Source organism: Marmota monax, unplaced genomic scaffold (assembly GCF_021218885.2).
Source record: "Marmota monax isolate L192 unplaced genomic scaffold, Marmota_monax_Labrador192_F-V1.1 WCK01_AAM20220418_F8-fsc00034, whole genome shotgun sequence".
NCBI classification, from domain to species: domain Eukaryota; kingdom Metazoa; phylum Chordata; class Mammalia; order Rodentia; family Sciuridae; genus Marmota; species Marmota monax.
The window spans coordinates 8,839,908-8,863,793 of NW_026693934.1; the positions used below are offsets into that span (position 1 = coordinate 8,839,908).

The following is a 23,886-nucleotide window of genomic DNA, read 5'->3' on the forward strand; positions in this document are numbered from 1 at the left end:
ACAGATCCATGGAATCATATATTTATACCACAGTACCACACATAGAAGTTCTTTCACTTCAAAAATTCCCTTATGGGCTATGGATATTGCTCAGTCGCAGAGCACGTGCCTGGCATGTGTGAAATCCCTGGTTCTATCCCCAGCGATGAAAAAAAAAATCTATAGGGCTGGTGTTGTGGTTCAGTGGCAGAGCGCTCGCCTAGCACATGTGAGACACTGGATTAGATCCTTAGCACCACATTAAAAATAAGTAAAATAAAGATATTTTGTTCATATACAACTAAAAAATATTTTTTAAAAAATCTATAATCCTATAATACACAGCTCTCGAGTTTGTCTTCTTTCACTTTGCAAAATGCATTTCTAATTCTTTCAAGTTATCACATGATCACAATTTATTCTTTTTTTTGCTAATAGTATTTCATTGTTCATTTGTCTATTCATTATTGGCTAGGTTATTTTCAGTTTGGAGACAATAGGAGTAGAATTGCTATAAAAGTTTACATGTAGGTTTTTGTATGGACAGAATTTTTTCAGTGTACTTGGGTAAATATCTAAAAATAGGTTTCTTTGATACTACGGTAAGTGTATGTTTTATTATAAATTGTGAAACTTTTTCAAAGTACCTATTCAATTTTTCATATGCACCAATAGCATGTAAGAGTTCCAGTTACTTTATGTTATCAAAATTTGATATTGCCATTATGTTTAGTAAGTTTTTCTAATTAATAGGTATATAGTGCTATCTCATGGTTTTAATTTTTAGTTCCCTAATGACTAATGATGTTAAACATTTTTTTACCTGCTTTTGGGTCATTCAGATATCATCTTTGGTAAATATGTCTATTCAGATCTTTTTTTCCCATTTTTAAGTTAGGTTATTTGTTTTCTTACTATTGAATATTGAAAATTCTTTCTATTTTCTGGATAAAAAAAACCTTTATAAGGTATGTAATTCACAAATATTTTCTTCCAGTTTGTGGTTATCTTTCCATTCTCTTGACAGTGTTATTTGTATGAAAAAGTTTTTAATTTTAGATAAAGTTCAATTTATGTATTTTTCTTTTAAAGGTTATTATTTAGGCATTACATCTAAAAATATCATTTGTCAAATTCAATTATGCATAAAATATCCTATGCTCTATTCTTTAATTTTTGTATTTGTTCTTTTTAGTTACACATGACAGTAGAATGTATTTTGACACACATACATTTCTGTGGTCATACATGATGTGGAGTTACACTGGTTGTGTATTCATAAATGAACATAGGACAGTTATGTCTGATTCTTTCTACTATCTTTCCCATTCCCATCCCCCTACCTTTCCTCAATTCCCCCTGTCCAATTGGGTGAACCTCCACTCCTCCCCCAGCCTATTGTGAGTCAGCACCCGCACATCAGACGGAACATTTGGCCTTTAGTTTCGGGGAACTGGCTTATTTCACTTAGCATGTTAGTCTCCAGTTCCATTCATTTACTGGAAAATGCTATAATTTCATTCTTTATGGCTGAACATTGCGTATATGTATCACATTTTCTTTATCTGAAGGGCACCTAGGTTGGTTCCATATCTTAGCTGTTGTGAATTGAGCTGTTATGAACATTGATGTGGCCATGTCACTATAGTATGCTGATTTTAAGTCATTTGGGTATATGCCAAGGAGTGGGATAACTGGGTCAAAGGTGGTTCCATTCCAGGTTTTGTGAGGAATCTCCATACTGCTTTCCAGAGTGGTTGTACCAATTTGCAGTCCCACCAGCAATGTATGAGTGTACCTTTTCCCCCACATCCTCGCCAACATTTGCATTGTTACTTGTATTCTTGATGATTGCCATTCTGTCTAGAGTGAGATGAAATCTCAGTGCAGTTTTGATTTGTATTTCTCTAATTGATAGAGATGATAAACATCTTTTTATATATTTGTTGACCATTCATATTTCTTTTTCTGTGAAGTGTCTGTTCAGTTCCTTAGCCTATTTATTGATTGGTTTTTTTTTTGTTTTTTTTTTTTTTAGTGTTAAGTTTTTTGAGTTCTTTATATATCCTAGAGATTAATGTTCTATCTGAGGTACAGGTAGCAAGATTTTCTCCCGTATGTAGGCTCTTTCTTCATGTTCTTGATACTTCCTTTTCCTATGCTCCTTTCTATAAGTTTTATCCTTCAATTTATAATCAGATTTGAATCATTTTTATATGAGTGAGTTATGTGTTAATTCCTTTTGCATGCTGATATGCAGTTATTCTAACACTCTTTCTTAACAAGACTATTCTTTCTTCATTGATTTGCCTTTGCACCCTTGTCAAAAATCCACTGTGGGTCTATTTTGGGGTTCTTTTTTATGTTCTAACAATCCATCTGTCTCTCCTTTCATTGATTCCAAGTTGCTTTAATTACTGTTGCTTTACAGTAAATCTTAAGGATGTTCAAGCTTTGTTCTTTTTAAAAATTGTTTTAGCTACTCTAGTTTCTTTGTCCCTCCATAAAAATTTTAGAGTCAGTTGATGTATATAAGCAAATTTGCTGCAGTTTTGATTAAGATTACATTGACTCTGTAGTTAAAATTAGGGAGCATTGACCTTTTAGCAGTAACAACAAATCCCACTATTGTGTATAATTATAATACACCAATGAAAATTTTTAAATGAAATGAAATTTAAACAATAAAAAATGGCCAGGCATGGTGGTATATGCCTATAATCCCAGAGGCTCGGGAAGCTGAGGCAAGAGAATTGAGGTTTGAGTCTAACCTCAGCAACTTAGTGTGGCTCTAAGCAACTTAGTGAAGCCCTGTCTCAAAAAGTAAAAAAGGGCTGGGGGTTTGACTCAGTGGTTTAGACCCCCTGGGTTCAATCAATTCCTGGTAACAAAAAAATATAATTAATTAATTATAAGTAAATAACTAAGTAAATAAATCCACTAACCACATACTCTGGCCATATCTACTTCTCTGACTCTTCTGTTTTTCCTGTATAAAGATGCACACAGACAATCCAGGATAATCTCGAAATCTTCAACCTAATCCCACTTGCAAAGTCCCTTTTACCATAATAGGTAGTATTCACAGGTCCCAGGAATCAGGACATGAATCTCTTTTGGTGAGAGGGGTATTATTTTGCATAACATAGTCTACAAGGAATGATTAAAAAAAATTTTAGTGACCTTGATTAGAAAGAGTTTTTTTAAATCCAACACGCTCGCGCACACAGACACACAAACAAACACACACATACTGACATACAAAAATTGGGCTTCATCAAAATAAAAACCTTTGGTCTCTTCAAAAGGCATTGGTAATTAAATGAAAAGGCAAGCCATAGATGGGAAGAAATTGTTGGCAAAACATATCCAACAAAAGACTTACAAACACAATTCAGTTTTTAAAGTGGGCAGAATATTGAATAGAAACTTCACCAAGGAAGATGTCCAGATGAGAACAAAGCATATAAAAAGACGTTCAATGTCCTATATCATAAGGAAAATGCAAATTAAGACTATAGGAATACACCACTTCAAATCACTAGAATTATTACACTGAATAAGACTGGCCACACCAGGTGTTGAGAATATGGAGCAGCTGGGGGAGTGAAGAGAGAACAGAGAACCACTTGTAGTTTCTTTCTTTCTTTTTTTTTTAAATAGTTTTTGGTTGTAGATGGACACATACCTTTATTTCATTTTTATGTGTTGCTGAGGATTGAACCCAGTGCCTCCCACATGCTAGGCAAGCACTCTGTCACTGAGCCACAACCCCAGCCCCACTAATAGTTTCTTAAGCAGTTAAACATATACCCCTACCACTAACGTCATCATTTCCACTCCCCAGTGTTTTCCAAGAAAAATGAAAGCACACATGTCCATACAATGACTTGTGCACAAAGGTTCATTACAGCTTTATTTGAAAAGCCAAAAAAGGAGGAACAACTCAGATGTCCATCAGCAGAGGAATGGATACTGACCCATACAACAACATAGCTAAATCTCAAAATAATAGTGCAGAGTGAAAAAGACCAACAAAAAATAATACATGCTATATGGCTTCATATGAAATTTTAGAAAATGTGAATTTGATCTATGGTGATAGAAAACAGATAAAGATTGGGGTGGGGGGGTACAGGTGAGGCAAGAGGATATTAGGGATAATAAAGTAAAAACCTTCATCAGTATTCTTACCAGAGTCTTGGCTTCAGGATCCCAAAAAACCAGGTCAAGCCACTGGCTCCAAGGACCAAACAGAAACAGTAATGCTGAGAAGCAGGAAAAGAACTTTAATAAGGCCACGTGGAGGAGGCAAAATGAGATCCAGCATCTCAGCCCTGTCTTGGGGTATTGACATGATCTGAAGGTTTAAGGGGAGGAAGAATTGGGGCAGAGGACAAGAGTCTTGATCAAACTGTGTTCTGGTTGATCATCCTCTCCATTCTGGTTCTGCTCTGGAGAAGCTCTTACCACATGAGGGGGCTTCCCAGGATGCAGGGTGTGTATTAGACCTGTGATCGTAGAGGGGGTACGATTCAGCTCCCATGAGATGATTGCTCCTACTGTTCCTGGAAGTTGTAGGACAATGACAATTGACAAATTTTAATTCTGCCATCATCAAGCTACATATATCTTATGTAGCTTAAGATATAAGTACTAAGTGGTGATTTCTACACTCTTCTCTGGGCCTGCAGGGTATGAGTACTGTTGCCAACAGGCATCTATAAAGGTGACATCAAGCTACCGCATTGTTGAAAGGACCACCCTGATGTCCCACAGACAGAAGGTCAGTCCTTGTAGAGATGACCTATGTGACAAGATGAGAGGTGTGAAGTGCTCTCAAAGGCAGAAGCCACTTAGCATGAGCACTCTAGTGGCTTATCAGTTTTTTCATCAGCAACAAAACAAACTTTGCCTGTTGCACAGTTTTCTGTGTGTGCTGAGGTGTGTTCACACTGCATCTCACTTGTTCTCACCCTGACTTGGGAGGTATATAGGATCAAGTCTGTGCACAGAGATCACAGGAAAGTTCCTGCAGCGGACCCCTGGCAGAGCCTAGCTTCCCTCACTTCTCTCTCTTGAACACCCCATAACAACTACACAGCCCTCCTGTACAAATGGTTTGGTTTTTAATGTTTCCTTTTCTGTTCCCAAGTCCTTCCTGATTCTCACACATTTGAAACCATATTATCATATTATTCCTGATTTCCCACCTTGCCCCTTAATTAATAACCTCACACTTCATACACTTCAGTGTTTATTTTCCTTCTCTGAGTTAAGATGGATTGAAAGCAATTTTACTTGGAGAAATCTCATATGACAAGTCCTGGAAAACTATGCTTGGAAAAGCACAAAATTTGGGAGGAGTCTTGGCTGTAAGAGGGCTCAGTGCTTGCCCCACTTCTGGCCTGGGAGATTTGGGGGAGGTTCGTAATTGAATGTTGTACATAGCATTATCTCCTAATTGAAGTCATGTATGTGCTGAGACAGGCTACAGCCATCATGCCTGAGAGAAGGAATCCAGGCCTCCAAACATAGTGTCCATGTGAAACTCCGAAGCAGGCATATATAGATTGTGGTAGGAAGCAGGTCATTGATGAGGTAGGCAGTGGGGTGGGTGAGGAATTGGCTAGGTTAAGGGGTAGGGACTTGGGGGAGGAAAATGGAAATAGATATTCTTCACATTGGTAGTACACAGATGTACACATTTGTCAAAATTGGATCTGTTTTGACAAATCCTTTCTGCTTTGTGAAATATTTTGGAAATACAGAAATTCATACCTCAGCCAGGTGTGGTGGCGCACACCTGTAAATCCAGCAGCTCAAGAGGCTGAGACAGAAGGATTGTGAGTTCAAAGCCAGCCTCAGCAAAGGCGAGACACTAAGCAACTCAGTGAGACCCTATCTCTAAATAAAATACAAAATAGGGCTGGGGATGTGGCTCCATGGTTGAGTGCCCCTGAGTTCAATCCCCAGTACCAAAAAAAAAAAAAAAAAAGAAAAGAAGAAAAAAAATTCATATCTCAAAAAGTTGATTAAGAAATGTGTGACCAGGGAAGGAAATTCTGCAAAGTTCTTGCACAGTTCTCTACTTTTCAAAGCTGCTTTGGGCATTTCTAACATCTCAAAATGTGTTTGCAGTCTCATTAGTTCCCAAGGTTTTTTGCTTCTGTAGAAACCAAATCAGAAAACAGTTTTAAGTGGGAGAACTTTGTAAGCCAGCTGGTTACATTAGAACAGACAGAACACAATGCAAACATATTAATTTGTTCCTTCTTGCTGGAAATTTAGGCTTAAATATTCTTCTCCCCCATGACTCATACAATATATTTATATTTATTGAGACGGCTCATGCTCCTTCAGTCTATTCTGATTTTTAATAGGGTTGTTTAAACTATGTGCTACATTTTTACCTATGGTTTGGCTTTGGCTTCATCACTTGTTTTCTATGTTAATAAAAGGTGGCTCTTCATACATACCTCCCTTCCTAGGGGCACTTGGGAAACTAATGAGATGTTTCTAAGCCTTCCTCCTTCCGTGAAGGTAGGCATGGTGTAAACATGTGTGCAGATGTCCTCAGGCTTCATCTCTGATTCTTCTCTTCTTGTCTTTCCAGACTCCAGAGCCAGACACACCCCTGCCAGTTGAAGGTGAGATTGAAGATAATCAGCTCCCCCTATCCCCTGCAGAACCAGAGGAGCAAGGATGGAGCCAGGAAACGGACCACGATGACTTTGAGACTCTGTCCCACCAGAGTGAAAGTCGATCAGACACAAAAACCGACCCCTTCGAAAGTGCCTCTGACACAGAGTCCCTGCCCCCTGACCTCACAGCCGGAATCTTCTTCCCTTCAAGTGGTGTCTCTGTTGACAGAGAAGCAGGTTGGCGGTGTCCTGATGTCCCAGCAACTAGATCTCTTCAGGAGCAACATTCGACTTGCGTCTTTGAGCTTGATGCAAAGAAAGAACTAGATTTGTCCCCTGGCTTAAAGGAAGAATCTTACAAAAATGAGGTGCACACCTTGGCCATAGTTGCTGGGGACAAGGAGGAAAAACCCCTCTGGGACTGTGTGACCAGTCTGGACCAAGAGTTTTTGCTGGCAGAGTGCTGCTTGCAAGGTGTCACTGACAACAGCAGTCCCCAACCTGTACAGAGTGTGACTATTCAAAACTGTTGGGAGCCCCCTGTTGCTTCTCAGAAATCCAGGTCTGAGAGCTATCTGGACATCCCTACGATCTGGCCCTACTTTGTCCAGTACTGTGAACTAGGTAGGAGCTGGCCACATATCCAGAGCAGGGCCAGGGTACCTGTGCTACCTCATATAGGCCCACTGGACAACACAATCCCCCTTGGGGTCAGGATAAAGAACGGAAGTACTTCGGGCCCCAAAGTGGATGCAGAGTTGCTCTGGGCCCAGCCCTACTTGAATGCCTCCTGCCAGCCTTCTTTGGGGACATCTTTCCCCTTAAATGCCAAGCATCACCAAAGTGCCCCAGAAGATATTGGTGATAAGGGCAGGGCATCCACAGGGCACTGGGGTCAGCACATGAGCACACTGGTCAAGGCCCATTCCATAGAAAGGTTTCCCTTAAGTTACGCTGGGGATCCTGTGAGGCGGAACTATGTAAAGGTTGGGACCCATCTGAAGGAAGGGACAGAACCAGAAGAAGACTCAAGGACACAAAACACCCTTTCCCCTGCCCCCACCCAGCTATCTGATTTACTTCCAGCTTCTCAAAGCAATTTGCAGGATCATAACAGATCCAGTGGTTATAGCTTGAAAAGGGCTTCTCAGGATACACCATCTGCAGGTCTCCCACAGGAAAACCAGTTGGGACAGGATGCTAGGTTATGCCCAGCCAGTTCATGCCTCACTTCAGAATTGGTGAAGCTTGGCAGCCAAGAGGAAGGGCCTGGGCCCACTGAGTACAAGCTGGGACACAGCCCAGAAAGCAGACTTGAGGAACCCCAAGGCACTCGCTCCACGCCAAGCCCTGCTGACGTGAGCAATAAACAAAAACACCTGCAGGACATTTTGGTACAGGCAGGAAACCAAACCAGTAATTACACATCAAAGTCTGTTCTCAGTGAGAAAAGACTGCCAACTAGAGCCAACTCCCCACCTCACTGTAGCAGTGGTGGGACACAGGTGTGGAATAGACACTTTCTGGGCTCCTGGGAAGGGAGTGCTAGCTCAGATGCCCCACAGACCACCCTGAAATCAAGTGCAATAGACATTGCAAAAGAGGCCCAAGAGGTGATGATTCTAGACATCAAATGCAAGAAAAATGACTTGCAGGGTAGTTCCGAATTCCCAGAAGCCACTGTGTCTCACTGCGACCCTGAAGATGAGGAGTGTGACCAAGGGCTGGAGGATGGCCCCAGGCACCTACAGGAGGAACCTCAAACAGGAGTAGACTCTAGGGATAGGGGCACCCTTATCATTATAGCTGTGGAGCAGAAAGGTCAGCAGGCCACCAGGAGGAAAGAGGGCCTGCTTCCTGAATCACATACCCTTGATGTTCTAGAAAACAGAGTAGAATTTTCCCTAAATGCTGGCACGACCCCCTGTGAGCCTCCCAGGGGCTGGAAAACACCAATTTGCCATAATGAGTGTGACTTGCCAGCAGTTTCCACATCAGCAACCAGTGATAGAGCTCTTCAACATCTGGCTCAAGGCTCAGAGGTTGGGAGAGTTTTGATCTCCAGAGCTGATCCGGTAGAGACAGAATCTCCAGAAGAGAATCTGTCTGGGAAGAGCCCAATCACTGGACATGGGGGCTCCCACCACCTCATGGTCGTCCAGCCTACAAGGAGCCAGGGACCACCAAGCCCGGAACTTAAGCAAGAGGAGCCCAGAGAGAAGGTTTTGGAGAGCATGGCAGTCTTCACAGAAGGGGACCTGGAGGCCGCTGGAGATGTGGAGAAGTGTCCCTGTTCCCAGGCCTCCAGCTGCACCCCAGGGCTCCAGCGTCCTGAACCGCCCCGCCGCCGGCTCCGCAAGATCTCTCAGGAACCCGCGAAACGCCTGACGTTTCTCAAGGTGAGCTCTTTCAGGAAAGGCAAGACCTTGGCTACAGAGAGCCCTGGAAAGGCCATACCAGGTGCCCTGGCCCTGACTATGGAAAGCCAGACCAGGGATTCTTTAGCCACAGAGGAACTGCAGGCTGAGACTACTGCAGATGCTCCCAGTTGGGCTGCAACACCTCCGCGCCATGTGGGTATTTCCACTTCTCCTGAGACCATCCTCCTGCGCGGAAGCGAAGGGGCCGCAGGGGCCGCAGAGCTAGGAGAAGCGAGACCTGTGGGGACACCAGGCGACCTTTGTAACAGACCTTCTTCAGAAAGCTGCAACACAAAGAGACTCAAGACACCAGAGCGAACACTCAGAGCGAGGCTGGCCTTAGCTCATAAGACCTTTTCGAGTTTTTTCGAGTCAAAAGTTTTAGACAAAGAGAATGCCGAAGAGTGTTCTCCGGGTTCTCTCAAGGGCGAAAAGGAAAAGAGCAGGCCACGCCAGCCCTCCTGGCTTGCATTTCTGAAAAGCAAAGACGTGGAAGGCCCCAAAAGGTCATCCTTGGTCAGTGTGCTTCCAGGACCAGAAACCCTGGATCCCATCTGCCCTTCCCCACCAGTGACCAGCAGCCACTGTGAGGAGTGGACAGAGGACACAGAAATCTATGTTTTTAGGGATCGCTGGACCCCCTCACATCCCACGGCACCTTTGTCACCCAGCAATTTAGTCTCCCCAGAACACAGGAGGAAAAGTGAACCAACCATCAAATGCACAGTCCCCCAGGAAGGCAGCAGGTACCTCCCTTCCAGTATCTTCCCTGAAGAGTCCTGGCTTTCATGTCCCCCAAGCCCTGGAGCCCAGCAGGTGGGCATCGGCCACACCCTTCCCTGCAACTCTGCCTGTTGCTTGGCCTATGAAAACCAAGGCATGCCCTGCAGACCCATGAGCCCCAAGCCCCGGAGTCCTAGGCCCGGTGCGCAAAGGGCCAATCTCCGCTATCCCGGCAGAACTAGCGCCATCTCCATGGTTTCCCTTGGAAACTACAGTGAAGTGGACAGCTATTCAGAGACTCCTGAAAGGCCTAGGACTCCCAAGACCCGGAAAAGCCTCCTACTTTCCCTGCAGACACTAAACCAGGATGACCAGAAGGAAGAGAGTGGGAGAAGAAGCCAGCATCACCATGGCCTGGGCACAGCACCGTCCCTCAGAGACCTTCCTGGGAGTGAGGTGAGTGATCTGTGAATGGCACCAACCCATTTATTTACCTCTTAAGGTAAAAGAAGGGAAATCCAGTTGGATCAGATACAATTAAAAATCCATTAAAGTACTAGAAAACAACATGGAGAAATTTCTTTTTTTACAAAAAGTCATAATGGAGAAGGGCTACTTCCCAGAGTGAGGGCAGAGACAAAGTAGAAGGACTGGATGACCCTCACCCATCCAGTTCATGGGGTGAGTGATCAACTTCTTGAAATTTGCCAAACCAACAAGTGGGAATTGGTATTTCACCATCATTTTATTTTGTTTCTTTTTTTCCTGTATAATTCAAGCCATCTGAATTTCCTTTTCTCTCAACTGCCTATTTGTAATGTTTGTCCACTTTCTACTGGGTGGTTGGTGCAGGCTTTTATCCTAATGGACATTTAAAAAAAAAAAAAAAGTTCTCTGTGTTGTCTACCAGTGGTGTAATGTTTTGGTTTTTTTTTGTTTGTTTGTTTTTGTTTTTTTACTTTTATCTTATACCTGATCCAATTGCACTTATGTTGTTATAAAGAGTGAGATAGGAATTGTTGGTGCATCTGAAATTTCTAGAAAAATTAAATGGTCTGCTCCTCAAAGTAAATGCTTCCTCCCACCCAGGAGAAAGTAGCATGGTGCTGGGTCAAGCATAGGAAGGGACATACAAGGGTGGGATTTCTCAGGAGTCTGACTATCCTTAGAAGAAGGGAGCTTTCTGAAAATTCCAGAAAGCGAGTACTTTCTGGACTATGAAAGTTAGCCTTCCTTTATGCCTTAGACAAAGTGGCATGGGTGAGGCCAGCAACACGAGTGCATGGAGTGTTGCCGGGTTTCTGTTCTCGTGACTAAAAGGCTCAGGGGTCACTCCAGTTGAACTGGGCTAATTGGGCTGCGCAAAATAACCACACAAGAGACACAAGTACCTTTTTCTTTGGGATGGCTGTGACGGCTCCTCTGACCTTTAAGGTCCGCAGAAAGAGAGAGAGAGAGAGAGAACGAGAGCATGCGCTGACCCCTTTTATTGAGGAGAAGCTATTCAAATGAGGCAAGGGGTCAGGTTTCAGGGGTCTGAGGAGTCTATCTTTATGATGTCCACTGTCAGCAGGTTGACTGACATCTGGTTCGGCCACACCAGATGTAAGAGAAGGGGACACACACAAGGCACATCCATGGAAGATTGTATCCTAAATAGGGCAAGGGGTTATATTACAAAGGAACAGGTGAGCATAACTCCATCCATGGGGCTGTAGGAAGATAAGCCTGGGCAGGAAGACACAAGTCACTTGAACCCTAGAAGATCAGGGCAGTCTAGCAGCATGGGTGCCTGACGCACATCGCCCAGCAGGGGAGTTAACTTAGTGGAGGTTGGTCTCCCACAGAGTGTGCTAAGATCTTTCCCACTGTGCCCACCCAGGCTCCTAACATTCTGCAGGAAAACACCAGCAGTACAGGAGGGTAGGGATTTCCCTTTTGCAGGTGTTAGCTACCCAAAGTGCTCCAGGCTCCAGTGGGTTTCCTGGCCCAGAGAGCACTCCTATAGCTCGAACAGAGTGCCTTTAGACCTGGTAGGCTGCTGGGAAGGGAGGAGCTGGGTCAGGAGGGTTTCACAGCAGTGATTCCAAGGACATGGGACGTATTCAGCAGACATTCAATAGCAGTCACTACCAATTGAATATTGCTTCACCTTACTGAGCCTAGTTGTTCATTGTAAGGAATTAAGAAGTTGACCTTAAAGGTCTCCCCTTTGGGGTTACTTATTTTTTAAAATTGCCATTACTGAAGTTTTTTAAAGAAGTCAAACAATACAGATGTAGAAGGGAAAGGGTACCCAGCAAACCCTCCAATCTCATTCCACGAAGGAAACACTGTTACTACCTATGTTATTAGTCAGGGTTCTACATAGAAATAGAACCAATAGGTTATAGAGAGGAAGATGTCAAGATTTATTATAACGGGACTGGTTCATGCGATTATGGAGGCTGAGAAGTCCCAGGACAGACTCTCTGCAAGTTGGCACCCTGGGATGTTGGTAGTGTGACTCATCCAGGTCTGAAAGTCTGAGAACTAGGAAAGCAAATGATCCTCTCAGTCCCAACCAAAGACTTGAGATGAGGTAAGTGAGGACAGGGTAACCAGCTGGTGAAAGTCCTGGAGTTCAAAGACCAGAGAGCTTGGAGGTCTGATGTTCACAGTCAAGAGAAGAATGTATCCTAGCTCCAACAGAAAGAAAGAGAGAGATGGAGAGAGAAGTAGAGAGAAAACAGTTCTCCCTTTTTCTGTTTTTGTTCTCTCCAGCCTGCAGCCCAAACTGAGGCTGGATCTTCCCCCATTTTATTCACTCAAATTCACATGCCAATCTCTCTGGAAACACCCTCATAGACATACAGAAATAATGCCTTACCAATTCTTTAGGTATTCTTTAATCCAATCAAGTTGATGGCTAAAGTTGACCATCACTGTATGCTAACATCTTATCTTTATTATGTACTAGATAGGAGTTAAAGGGGAGTTTTGAGGAAGGACATTATACCACGGGGTCACATACACATATTACACTGCATCTTTCTTGTTTGCTTAATAATACAGCAGGCCTTCCAGTAATTGATATACATTGCTCTTTATTTAGAAATTGTATAACATTTCATAATATGACTATGCAGTATTTAATTATTCTTCTATTGAGTTAATTTTTAGTTTGGGACAGTTATACATAAATCTGAGCATCCTTGAGCATGTGTCCTTAGGTATAAATGTTTTGATTTCTATAGGATATAAGAGATTACACAAAGAGTACATATGTTTTTTATAGATTTCAGTTTACTTTCCTAAATGATAGTGGAAGTTAGCAATAGCAGTATACAGGTGTCCATTTTCCTGACACCCCTCCAATTTAGTTGCTTATTGACATTTAAAAGTTTTAATTATCTGAAATATGTAGAGAACTTGAATTAAAAATGAAAAGACATTACAGTGTTAGCTCTTTCAGAATAAAATCAAGCACAAGAAAGTAGTCAAACAAGACTATAGTACTTTAATAACAAGCTGATAAGACACATATATGTCTGTGTGGATATATGTGCACATAACACATGAGCACACACACACACCTGATGAGGAAAACACATTCCAGAGGCTATCCCTGTGTTCAGCAGTGCTCATGTATAGGCTGGAGTGAGTTGGCTGCATCTCAGACAAACACCTGGACAACTTCCATTTCAACAAGCAGTGAAATGGTGAATGAAGGGCACAGCAAAGAGAGCACATGAAGCAAGCACTCAATAAATTTTGGTTCCTATTCCTCTACCCCTTTCAAATCTTAGAAGATGAAGGCCTGGCGTGTTTGTCCATCAGAACCAAAAAAAAAAAAAAGAGAGAGAGAAGAGCAGGTGCACAGGGAAAAAGAAGTTAGAGAAAGGGAAGGAGAGAGACTGAAAATTTGGCTGTCACCAGTTGAACTTTGGGCAGCAAGGGAACGGGAAACTCCACTTGGAGATAAGACTGCTCCATCTTGTGGATGCTCCTGGGAGAGCAGGCTGTGATTTGGACTTTGGTGAGCATTCCCGTTTTTTGTTTCTTTTTTCCACAGTGGTCTTAAGGAACAGCAGTGCTTTGATTTCAATATCTTAAAATAACCATTCTTAATATCTTGCCAGCTTTTTTTCTATAAATAAGTTTTACATATTTAACAGGGTAGTGATTGTACCATCTGTAGAGGTTTTAATTTTCCATGATTTTACACACTGCAATTTGTTTCTTAAAGTGCTTTTAGGTTGAGAAACAAAGAAGTCATACAGAAAACAATAAGGTAAATGTGTAGACACATATTGGTATAAAGAAATACAGAGTAACTTTCATCCAGGTTAAGAAACATCATACTACCCACCCAGCTTCCTATTCAAAACTGAATTCTTCCTCTGTGGCCCTAACCCATAAGCAAAATTTTATGGTATATACCACCTTTTGTTATAATTTTACCTTCTAATTTTGTACCTGAAACAGTGTAGGGTGTTTGGGGCCTGTTTTTGAGCTGTATCTAAATGAAACTTCATGCATTCCTTCAGGCCTTACTCATGCTATTTTGTCTGTCTTCTTTTGCTCTAATGACGTTAAGACTCATCCTGTGTGCTGTGTATCTAAAGCCCTTTCATTTTCATCATTACATAGGATTGCTCTGATTCAGCATAACACAGTGCTAAATTTCTCAGTCATTTGTTAATGGACTTGGGGATTGCCTCCAGCCTAGGCCACCTGGGCACATGTCCCTGCCTTCCTATTGGATCCTTGGGGGACACCTACCTTCAGCTTTACTAGATACTGTCAAATTATCATTTTTATTATTGCACTTTAATTATACAGAATAATGGGTTTTATTGTGCCATATTCATACATGCAAATAACATACTTTACTCATATCTACCCCTCATTGTCCTCCTCCACCCCATCCCATTCCTTTTCTGTAATAGTTTCTCTGCTACTTTCACATCTTTCCCCCTCTTCGATTTCATATATATAGGGGAAACGTGATACTTGTATTTCTGTGTTTGACTTATTTTACTTAACATTATGATCTCCTGTCCCATCCATACTCTTAAAGATGACATTTCTTCAAACTTCCTTGTAGTTTTATAACATAGTGTATATAAACAACATTTTCCTTATCATTCATTGTTGATGGGCACCTTGGCTGATTCCAAAACTTAGCTATTGTGAATTGTGCCACAGTAAACATGGGTGTGCAGGTAGATAGTATGCTGATATTAACTCCTTCTGCTATATACTAAGGAATAGTATAGCTGGATCATATGGTAGTTCTACTTTTAGTCTTTTTGAGGCACTTCCATATTGATTTCCATAGTGGCTGCACAAATTTACATTTCTACCAACAGTGTATAAGGGTTCCTTTCCCCCCACTTCCTCACCAGCATTTATTGTTTTTGTATTCTTGATGACAGCCATTCTGACTGTCAAGTTATTTTTCCAAAGTGATTATATAAATTTACACTCTTTTATTGGAATTTTCCTTTGCTTCACATTCTCATTAACACTTAATTGATAGTGTCAGTCATTTTAATTTCAGCCACTCCTTATGGTCTCAATTTGCATTTCCATATCTCTAAAGAGGCTAGAAACCTTTTATACATTTATTGACCTATGGTGCAGGGGATCAAACCCCTGCTGTTGATGCTATAGATCCTTTCTTATGGGACATATCTGTCCTCGTCTCTTGTCCATTTGTCTGTGGGGGTCATCTTTTTCTTACCAATGGTATATATTCTGGATGCAATTCCATTGTTGGCTAAATCTACTACAAATATATGCTGCAGTCTACATGGCTTATCTTTTAACTCAGTCAGGGCTTTGTGCCTTGCTACTCTTTAATTTGATCACTGTTTACTCATCACCAATGCACCAGGTGATATTCTTGGTCCTGTGGTTACAGTGTTAAATAATACAGAAAGAACTCTGTCCTCAAGTCAGGGGTGGTGAGTGGGACAGTAAATAAGTGAGCAAATGGGACCATTTCAGATATTGATAAGGACTATAGTAAACTAAGAGTGTACTTTAAAAATTGCAAAGATTAATGGGATACAGTGTGAAGTGGTCTGAGGGTGGGGCTCCCTAAACTTGGAAGTCTGGGTTCTGACATTTGAACCGAGCCTGCAGTGCTGAGGTACATATACAGGTGGGCTGATTAAGGCCCAGCCCAGCATTTCAGTGAAGTGGAAAAATTGTCTCATCCATCCCCATTGGTGGCTTGGATTTTTAGGGGCGTTAGGGGGTAGTATATGCTAGGCCTTGTATATGCTAGGCAAGCAGCTCCTCCATTACCCTTTACATGCATTATTATTCTTTTTTTCTGATACTGGGGAACATTACCACTGAGCTACATTCCCGCCCTTTTTATTTTGAGACAGGATCTTGCTAAGTTGCCCAGGCTGGCCTAGAACTTGAAATCCTCCTGCCTCAGTCCCTAGGATTACAGTCACCGTACCTGCCTAGATACCATCTTGACAAGATTTTTCCCTCACAGGTTGCCATAGAATTTAGCCCTCCACAGTTTCACCTCAAAACTGCAAGACCTTGACATTTTGGTGCATATTTATGTGACAGATCAGCACCATGCAGTCCTCAGGATGCTGTTTGCAGTTAGAGATTTCTTCCCCTTAGAATTTCAGGTTTGGGAGCAGGGGAGCCTTTGATTCCAGGGGAAGCAGGCTCTGGATCTTCTGTAGGCATATACTTGCATTTTTGCCTCTTGCTATGAGCGCTTATAAAGGAGTCTAAGATCAAGAAGGGGACAGGATAGAAATAACTATGACTGGGTGAGGTCAGCAGCAGAATTGGAGAAGAGCAGGGAGTGCTTTAATGCCCACTCTGTCACTTCCTGACCCTATCCATGAAGTGAGCCCACACTGGGACTCAGCTTCCTATCTATCAAGGGTTGGACTAGGTGGTCTCATAGGTCTCTGCTATGTATAATGTCAATCAACTTGATGAATGAATGCTAGATAGCTTTCCTGTTCTCCACACTTAGCCTTCTCTGACTTCAACAGTAAGGATCCAAGGGTTATTTCTACTTAGAGATCTTAATGGAGAAAGGTGGAGAGGGGAGAGAGAACACATTGTGAACATATTCTAGCCTTTAAAAATCCATTTTAGTATTCTAAAATTTATGTGGAGAGGCACAGGCCCTGGAATAGCTAAAACAATTTTATAAAAGAAAAAGTGAGCAGAATCTCTACCAAATATTAATTTAAGGCCTATTTAGTAGTTAGTCAAAGCAGAATGTTTTTGGGGAAGGGACAGACACATAAATCAATGGAAAAGAATAGATGCCTCTCAAAATTGACCCATCCAAATGTACAAAACTGCTTTTAAGTGCACAGTCAATTCAACGGAGGAAGGACAGTCTTTTCAACAAATAACATTGGAGCATTTGGACACCTGTAAGCAGAAAGAAAAATCTTGACCTAAATCTCCCACTTCATTAAAAAATTACCTCAAAAGTTACAACTAAGCACAGAACAAAATATAAAATGCTATGACATTCTAAAACTTTTAGAAGAGAAAACATTTGGGATCTGGAGCATGATAAAGAGCTTTTAGACATGACATCTCCAAAGCATATTCATAAGTGGAAAATGAATAAAGTGAACTTCACCACTTTATTTTTTTTATCATGACAAATACCAAATTTTTATTGGACATTTTTTAAATAATTTCAATTTTTATAATTTGAAAAAAAAGTATCAGCTGATTTAAGTAATTTGATTAATTTACTAATGAATGGATTTCTTTATTAATTTTTAGATGTTAGGTTTTTCTAAGTGTAATTTGTATTAGCCAAATTTACCATCTTAGATTGGACAGTTGGATGAGTTCTGAAAAATATATAGTCATGAAATCATAACCATAATCAAGACATGGAACAGTTTCTTTCCCCCAAAGGACTTCACCACTTTAAAAGAAAAACAACTTTTATTCTAAAAGGAGCCTGGTAGGAGAATGAAAGAAAAGCTAGAAGAATTTATTTGCAAACCATATATTCAATAATAGGATAGTACCTAAACTATGTAAAGAACACTCAAAACTCAACAACAAAAATAAAACAATCCAATTAGAAGATAGGCAAAAGACATTTATAAAAGAGGAGATGTAGACTGCAGATAATCATATGACAAGAGGTTTTTAAAATTTTTTTTAAAAATTGAATTGTTAAAATAAATAACTAATGACAACCCCAAACAGTGGCAAGGATTCAGAGAAAGGAATCTGTGTATTTCTGGTGGGGATGTAAAACAGTACAGGTACTCTGGGGAAAGAGCTGGCAGTTTCTTATAATAGTAAACCAGTGTTAACCAAATGACCCAGCAACTTCACTCTGGGGCATTTACCTCAGGGAAATAAGATTTAGTTTATACATAGATCTATTGTAAATATCTGTAGCCATTTTTATTCATAATAGCACCACACTGGAAACAACCCATATGTCCTTCAGTGGATGGATGGATAAACAAATTGGCACATCTATACCATGAAATAGTACTCAGCATGAACAAATAATGAAATATCTTATACACACAACAAATCTGGATGAATCTCAAGATAGTTAGACAGGGTGAGAAAAAAAAGAAGCCCATCCCAGAGATCACATAGTGTATGATTCTATTTATATAACATTCTCAAAATCAGAAGGTGGGTGTGGTTAGAAGAGGGCACCACAGGTAGGCTATGATGATGAAGCTTTTCTTAACTGTGGTGGTAGATACAGGATAGAGTTAACAGAACTAAATATACATACACACATATAAATAACCACAAGGTATGCTGATTCTCTGTTATCTTTTACAACTGCACATTTATGTACGATTTTATCCAAAAAGTTTAATTAGAAATAAACTAATTTATATAATTAGTTTGATGGTTGCATGAATTTATTCATAAGTATGACCATAATGTTAACTAGTTCTGTATTGTTTTGAACATTTAGGTTGTTTACAATTTTTTGCCATTAAAAACAATAACACTAACTTGAATACCCTTCTAATAAGCTCCCAGAATGCCTTAAACTGCCCCTGCCCTTGATTTGGTCTTTACTTTAAAACATTTACCAAAATTATGCATGCACATAGTTGTAAAACCAAATGGCAGTAGAATAATGCTTCTAAATTTAAAGTGCCTTTAAATCCCCTGGGATCTGGTGAAATGCAATTCTGGTTCTGTTGTGCAGGGAACTGAGGTTCTGTGTTTCTCATGAACTTGGGCTTGGGTGTGAAAGCTTCAGGTCCTCCTCCTCAAAAGGAGTGGTGAGGCATTAGAAAATGCCTACAGGAAAAAAAAACAAAAACAAAAAACGGTAAACCCTTCCCAGATAACCAAGGTTTAAATAGTAATTTTAAACCACTGTTTTGATTTATTGTTTGAAAATATTAACTTCCAGTGGTGATGGATGAAGGTTTGACATTTTGTAATCTAGTCCGTCTCCAAGTCCAAAATTTCCTCTGTCCATTTTATCCTCATAATATATTTTTCCCAGTATATGGTTAAGTCAGTAACAAATGTTTATATCACTTTGTGTACCAAATATTTTCTCTGTAAAGCCAAGTAGTGGACAATCATGACATTTATTTTGCTTTTTTTTAAATTTATTTTTTAGTTGTACACAATACCTTTATTTTGTTTATTTATTTTTATATGGTGCTGAGAATCGAACCCAGGGCCTCGCACATGCTAGGCGAGCGCTCTATCACTGAGCCACAACCCCAGCCCCTCTTTTGCTTTTTAATAACTGTTGGATTTTCCTATGTGATTTTCTGTACCTCTATCCTTAAATTGGATTTACCTCTTTATCACATGATTATAAGCCACTTTACAAATGTTCAAACATGGCAGTATCCGTTAGGTCTTCCCTTTCTCCAAGAGACCCTCTTCCCAGAACCCTCTGACCTTCTGCTGTAATTTGGACCAATTGTTCTCCAGGAGTTTTGTGCAAATATTCTTCCCTGATTTCTTGTTTCTTCAATACTGTGTCTTCCTTAGTCTCCATTCACTGCTTCATTGTGTTCAAGCACATTCCCCAATAGCATCCTAAGAAAAAGGTACATAAGAGGTATGTTTGAGTCCTTGCATGTCTTGCATGTGTTTTTTAAAGATCTTTATATCTGACAATTGGGTTTCATGTAGAATTCTGATAAAATCATCCTTCAAAGTCTTGAAGGTATTTGTGTTTCTCTGTTTATATTGCAATAATAGAATACTTGAAGCTAAGAAATTTACCCAGCATGATTCATGATACTGGCATCCATTGGGGTACCTAGCTGCCTCACAACCTGGTGGAGAAATGGAAAGGAAACCAGCCTTGTGCACAAGGAGCTCAAGCATCCTGAGCAATGTAATCCAGTCACAGGAGACCTAACCTATCCCCTTGAGATGGGCATTAATCCTTTCTGAAGGTGGCACTTCCAGTCACTTAATTACTTCCCACCAGGTCCCACCTCTTAGAGGTTCTAGCACCTCAACACCATTACATTAGAAACCAAGCTTCCAGCATATGCACCCTTGGGGACAAACTACATCCACACCATAGCAGCATTTCTCCACCATCTTCTAGAATTAAACACAGCTGTGAGCAAGCAGTCCATGACTTTTTTTTTTTTTAACTTTAGAAGCTTTTAAAGGCCTCTCTTTTATCCCTGGTTTTCTCAGATTTTGTAGTGATAATGAAATGTGAGGGTTTTTTTTTTTAATTTATTGTGCTACTGTGGAACCAACTTAGATGCCCATTAGTTGATGAATGGATTAAAGAAAATGTGGTATATATACACAATGAAATACTATTCAGCATTAATAGAGAATAAAATCATGGCATTTGCAGATAAATGGATGGAGTTGGAGAATATAATGCTAAGTGAAGTTAGCCAACCCCCAAAAAACAAATGCCAAATGTTTTCTCTGATATAAGGATGCTGATTCATAATGGGGGGAGGGTGAGGGGACATGGGAGGATTAGGTAAACTCTCGAAAAGGGGAGGGAAGGGAAGAGAGGGGCCGTGGGGGTAGGAAAGATCATGGGGATGGAATGAGATGGACATCATTACCCTAAATATGAAGACACAAATGGTGCAACTCTACTTTGTGTACAACCAGAGATATGAAAAATTGTGCTCTATATGTATAACACGAATTGTAATGCATTCTGCTGTCGTATATAACAAATTAGAATTAAAAAATATATATATGTGCTAAACATTCAAGGTGTCCTCGCAAACTAGAGACTCCTAACCAGGGAAAATGTGCATTTTCCTTCTATCCTTCTTCTCTGAAACTCCTGTTAGTTAGAGATTGTTCTTGAATGAGGCGCTAATATTCTTATCTTTTCTACATTCCATCTTCATTTTTTGTTTTAGTTTTGGGGAAGAGGTGGGACCTGGTGGGAGGTAATTAGGTGACTGGAAGTGCCACCTTCAGAAAGGATTAATGCCCATCTCAAGGGGATAGGTTAGGTCTCCTGTGACTGGATTACATTGCTCAGGATGCTTGAGCTCCTTGTGCACAAGGCTGGTTTCCTTTCCATTTCTTCAATTTACTTTCACCCCTTTTACTTTTTCTTTTTTTAAAAAAAAATATTGTTTAGAAGTAGTTGAACACAATACCTTTATTTTATCTACTCATTTTTATGTGGTGCTGAGGATCGAACCCAGGGCCTCACGCGTGCTCTACCACTGAGCCACAATCCCAGCCCCACTTTTACTTTTTCATTGTTCACTTTTCTTGTAAATTTTTCAATAATAAAAATAGATTTTTCTGATTATGAGAGTAATATGTACTCATTTTAAGGAGTTCTAGAACCATTAAAAAACAGAAAATATTTTAAAATTTCATGGAAACCTTCTATTATCTGGTAATCAGCATAACATTTGGTATCTATCATTTTATAAGAAGTTCCTTTTATATATACATGCTTAAACAAAAACACACAATTTGATATGAACAGGATGTCACTTAGGTTGTTTTGTCATAAATGCTATCCCTGTCCCCTCTTCGTTTCCTCAGCATTCCACTGTAGTCCCCACTAACTGGTGTCTACATCCTAGTGAATGACAGTCTATATTTTCTCAATAGTCTTGTAATCACGTGCATGTAGAAACTCCCTTCCCTGAACCTTACACTTGCCATATAAGACTTACAGAAAAATCTCCTGGGAACTAGTCTCCTACGACTACAGAAAAATATCAAAGCCAGTGGATTGACATGGGTAGAATGTGTGAATGACTTGAGTATCTTAATTTATCCCAAATGCCTGGGCCGGGCTCTGTGTGGCACACACCTGTAATCCCAGTGGATTGGGGGGGGGGGGGGGGGTGTCATGTGGTGTTGTGGAGAGAAGGATCATGAATTCAAAGCCAGCCTCAGCAATGGCGAGGCACTAAGCAACTTAGTGAGACTCTGTCTCTAAATGAAATACAAAATAGGATTGGGGATGTGGCTCAGTGGTTGAGTGCCTCTGAGTTTAATCCCCAGTACCAAAAAAAAAAAAAAAAAAAAAGCCTGGAAACATAGTGTTTCAGATTTCAATTTGGTGGGGGTGGGTGGGTGAAATATTTGGATTCTGGATTTTCATATTAGGGATGCTTAAACCATATCCATGTTGCTGCTGTTTTCTCCCATGCACAGATTCACATAATGACCATCATAAGCGAGACAGTTCTATCACCCTTCTGCTAGATGCCATCACACCCTCCCTCTCCTGCCCTGACCACTCACTAATCTATGATTCTGTCATTTAAAAAATGTGTTTTTTGAGTTTTCTTTGTGTGTGTGTGTGTGTGTGTGTGTGTGTGTGTTGCTGGGGACTGAACCCAGGGCCTTGTGCATGCGAGGCAAGCACTCTACTAACAGAGCTATATCCCCAGCCCCATGAGATCATTTTGCTTACTCAGCATAAGTCCCTTGAACTTCCCCTGAGTTGCTATTGTGTCAGTAGTTCCTTTCTGTTTCTGAATAGTATCCCATGGTACAGCATCACCAAGTGCCCCCTGCAGGGCATCTGTGCTGTGTTCAGGTTTGAACTATCACAAATAACGCTCCCATGAACATGCATGCCCAGGTTTTGGGGTGGACAGACTTTTTCATTTCTCTAGGGAAAATGCCCAGCAGTACGATTTTCAGGTCATAGGGCAAGTGTATGTTCAGTTATAAAAGAAACTGTCAAAGCATTTTCCATAGAGGCTGTATCATTTCATATTTCCATCATCAGTGAAAGGGAGGTCCCGTTCTCTGCATCTTCATCAGCATTTGGATTATCTCAGTCTTTCATTTTACCCACTCTAATAAATGTGTACTGATATCTCATTTTGGTCTTAATTTGCATTTCTCTAAGAGCTTGTGGTGTTGAACATTTTTTCATGTTCTTATTTGCCATACGTACACCTTCTTCATTGAAATCTCTCTCCCTGTGTTTTGCCTATTTTCTAATTGCATTGTTACTGTTTAACAGTTGAGTTTTTAAAGTTCTTTTATATCTATATTCAAATCCTTTATCAGTTATGTGATTTTTAAGTACTAGAGAAAGTACCTGGACAAGCTCCTGTCTGCAGGTTGTCTTTTCATTCTTTTAACAAGGACAACTTTTTAATTTTGAAGAAGTCCAATTTTTTAGTTTTTTCTTTTTATGGAACATGTTTTGGGGCAATGTCTAAGAATTCTCACCAACCCCTAGGTCCCAAACATTTCTCCTATGTTTTCTTCCATTTTTACATTAAATGATTTTATTTTGAGCTAGTCTTTTTTTTATTAAGATTTAAAGTTTAGGATGAGGTACATTTCTCTGCCTGTAAATATTCAATTGCTTCAGCACCGTTTATGGAGAAGACTCTCCTTCCTCCAATGAACTGCTTGTACTTCTCTGTCACAGATCACCTACCAGAATTTATGTGGCTCTATTTATTGGTTATTGTGTGTGCGTGTGTGTGTTTACATGCACACATGAATGTATGTTGGAAATTGAACCCAGGGACACTTTGTCACTGAGCTATACCCCTAGCCTTTTTTATTTTGAGAGAGGGTCTTGCTAAGTTACTGTGACTGTCTTCCCACTCACGATCCTCCTACCTCAGCCTCCTAAGTCACTGGGATTACAGAGGTGCACCACT

General features: G+C 40.6%; 1 protein-coding gene and 1 long non-coding RNA gene across 9 annotated transcripts in view; one reads left to right on the forward strand and one right to left on the reverse strand.

Moving 5' to 3' along the window:
- The window catches only part of Arhgef4 (Rho guanine nucleotide exchange factor 4), a 167,811-nt gene that overhangs the window by 42,403 nt on the left and 101,522 nt on the right, over nt 1–23,886 (forward strand). For all 6 annotated transcript variants that reach the window (XM_058585400.1, XM_058585399.1, XM_058585398.1 and 3 more), the window contains exon 2: nt 6,596–10,222. In XM_058585400.1, the coding sequence (XP_058441383.1) occupies nt 6,596–10,222 (3,627 nt within the window). The remainder of the gene's footprint in view (nt 1–6,595; nt 10,223–23,886) is intronic.
- The window catches only part of LOC124106220 (uncharacterized), a 34,125-nt gene continuing 21,853 nt past the window's right edge, over nt 11,615–23,886 (reverse strand). For 2 of the 3 annotated variants that reach the window (XR_009228563.1, XR_009228564.1), the window contains exons 2-3: nt 19,578–19,822; nt 11,615–19,060 (exon numbers count right to left, since the gene is read on the reverse strand). This is a non-coding gene — a long non-coding RNA (uncharacterized LOC124106220). The remainder of the gene's footprint in view (nt 19,061–19,577; nt 19,823–23,886) is intronic. The other variant, XR_009228562.1, reaches the window with a different exon arrangement.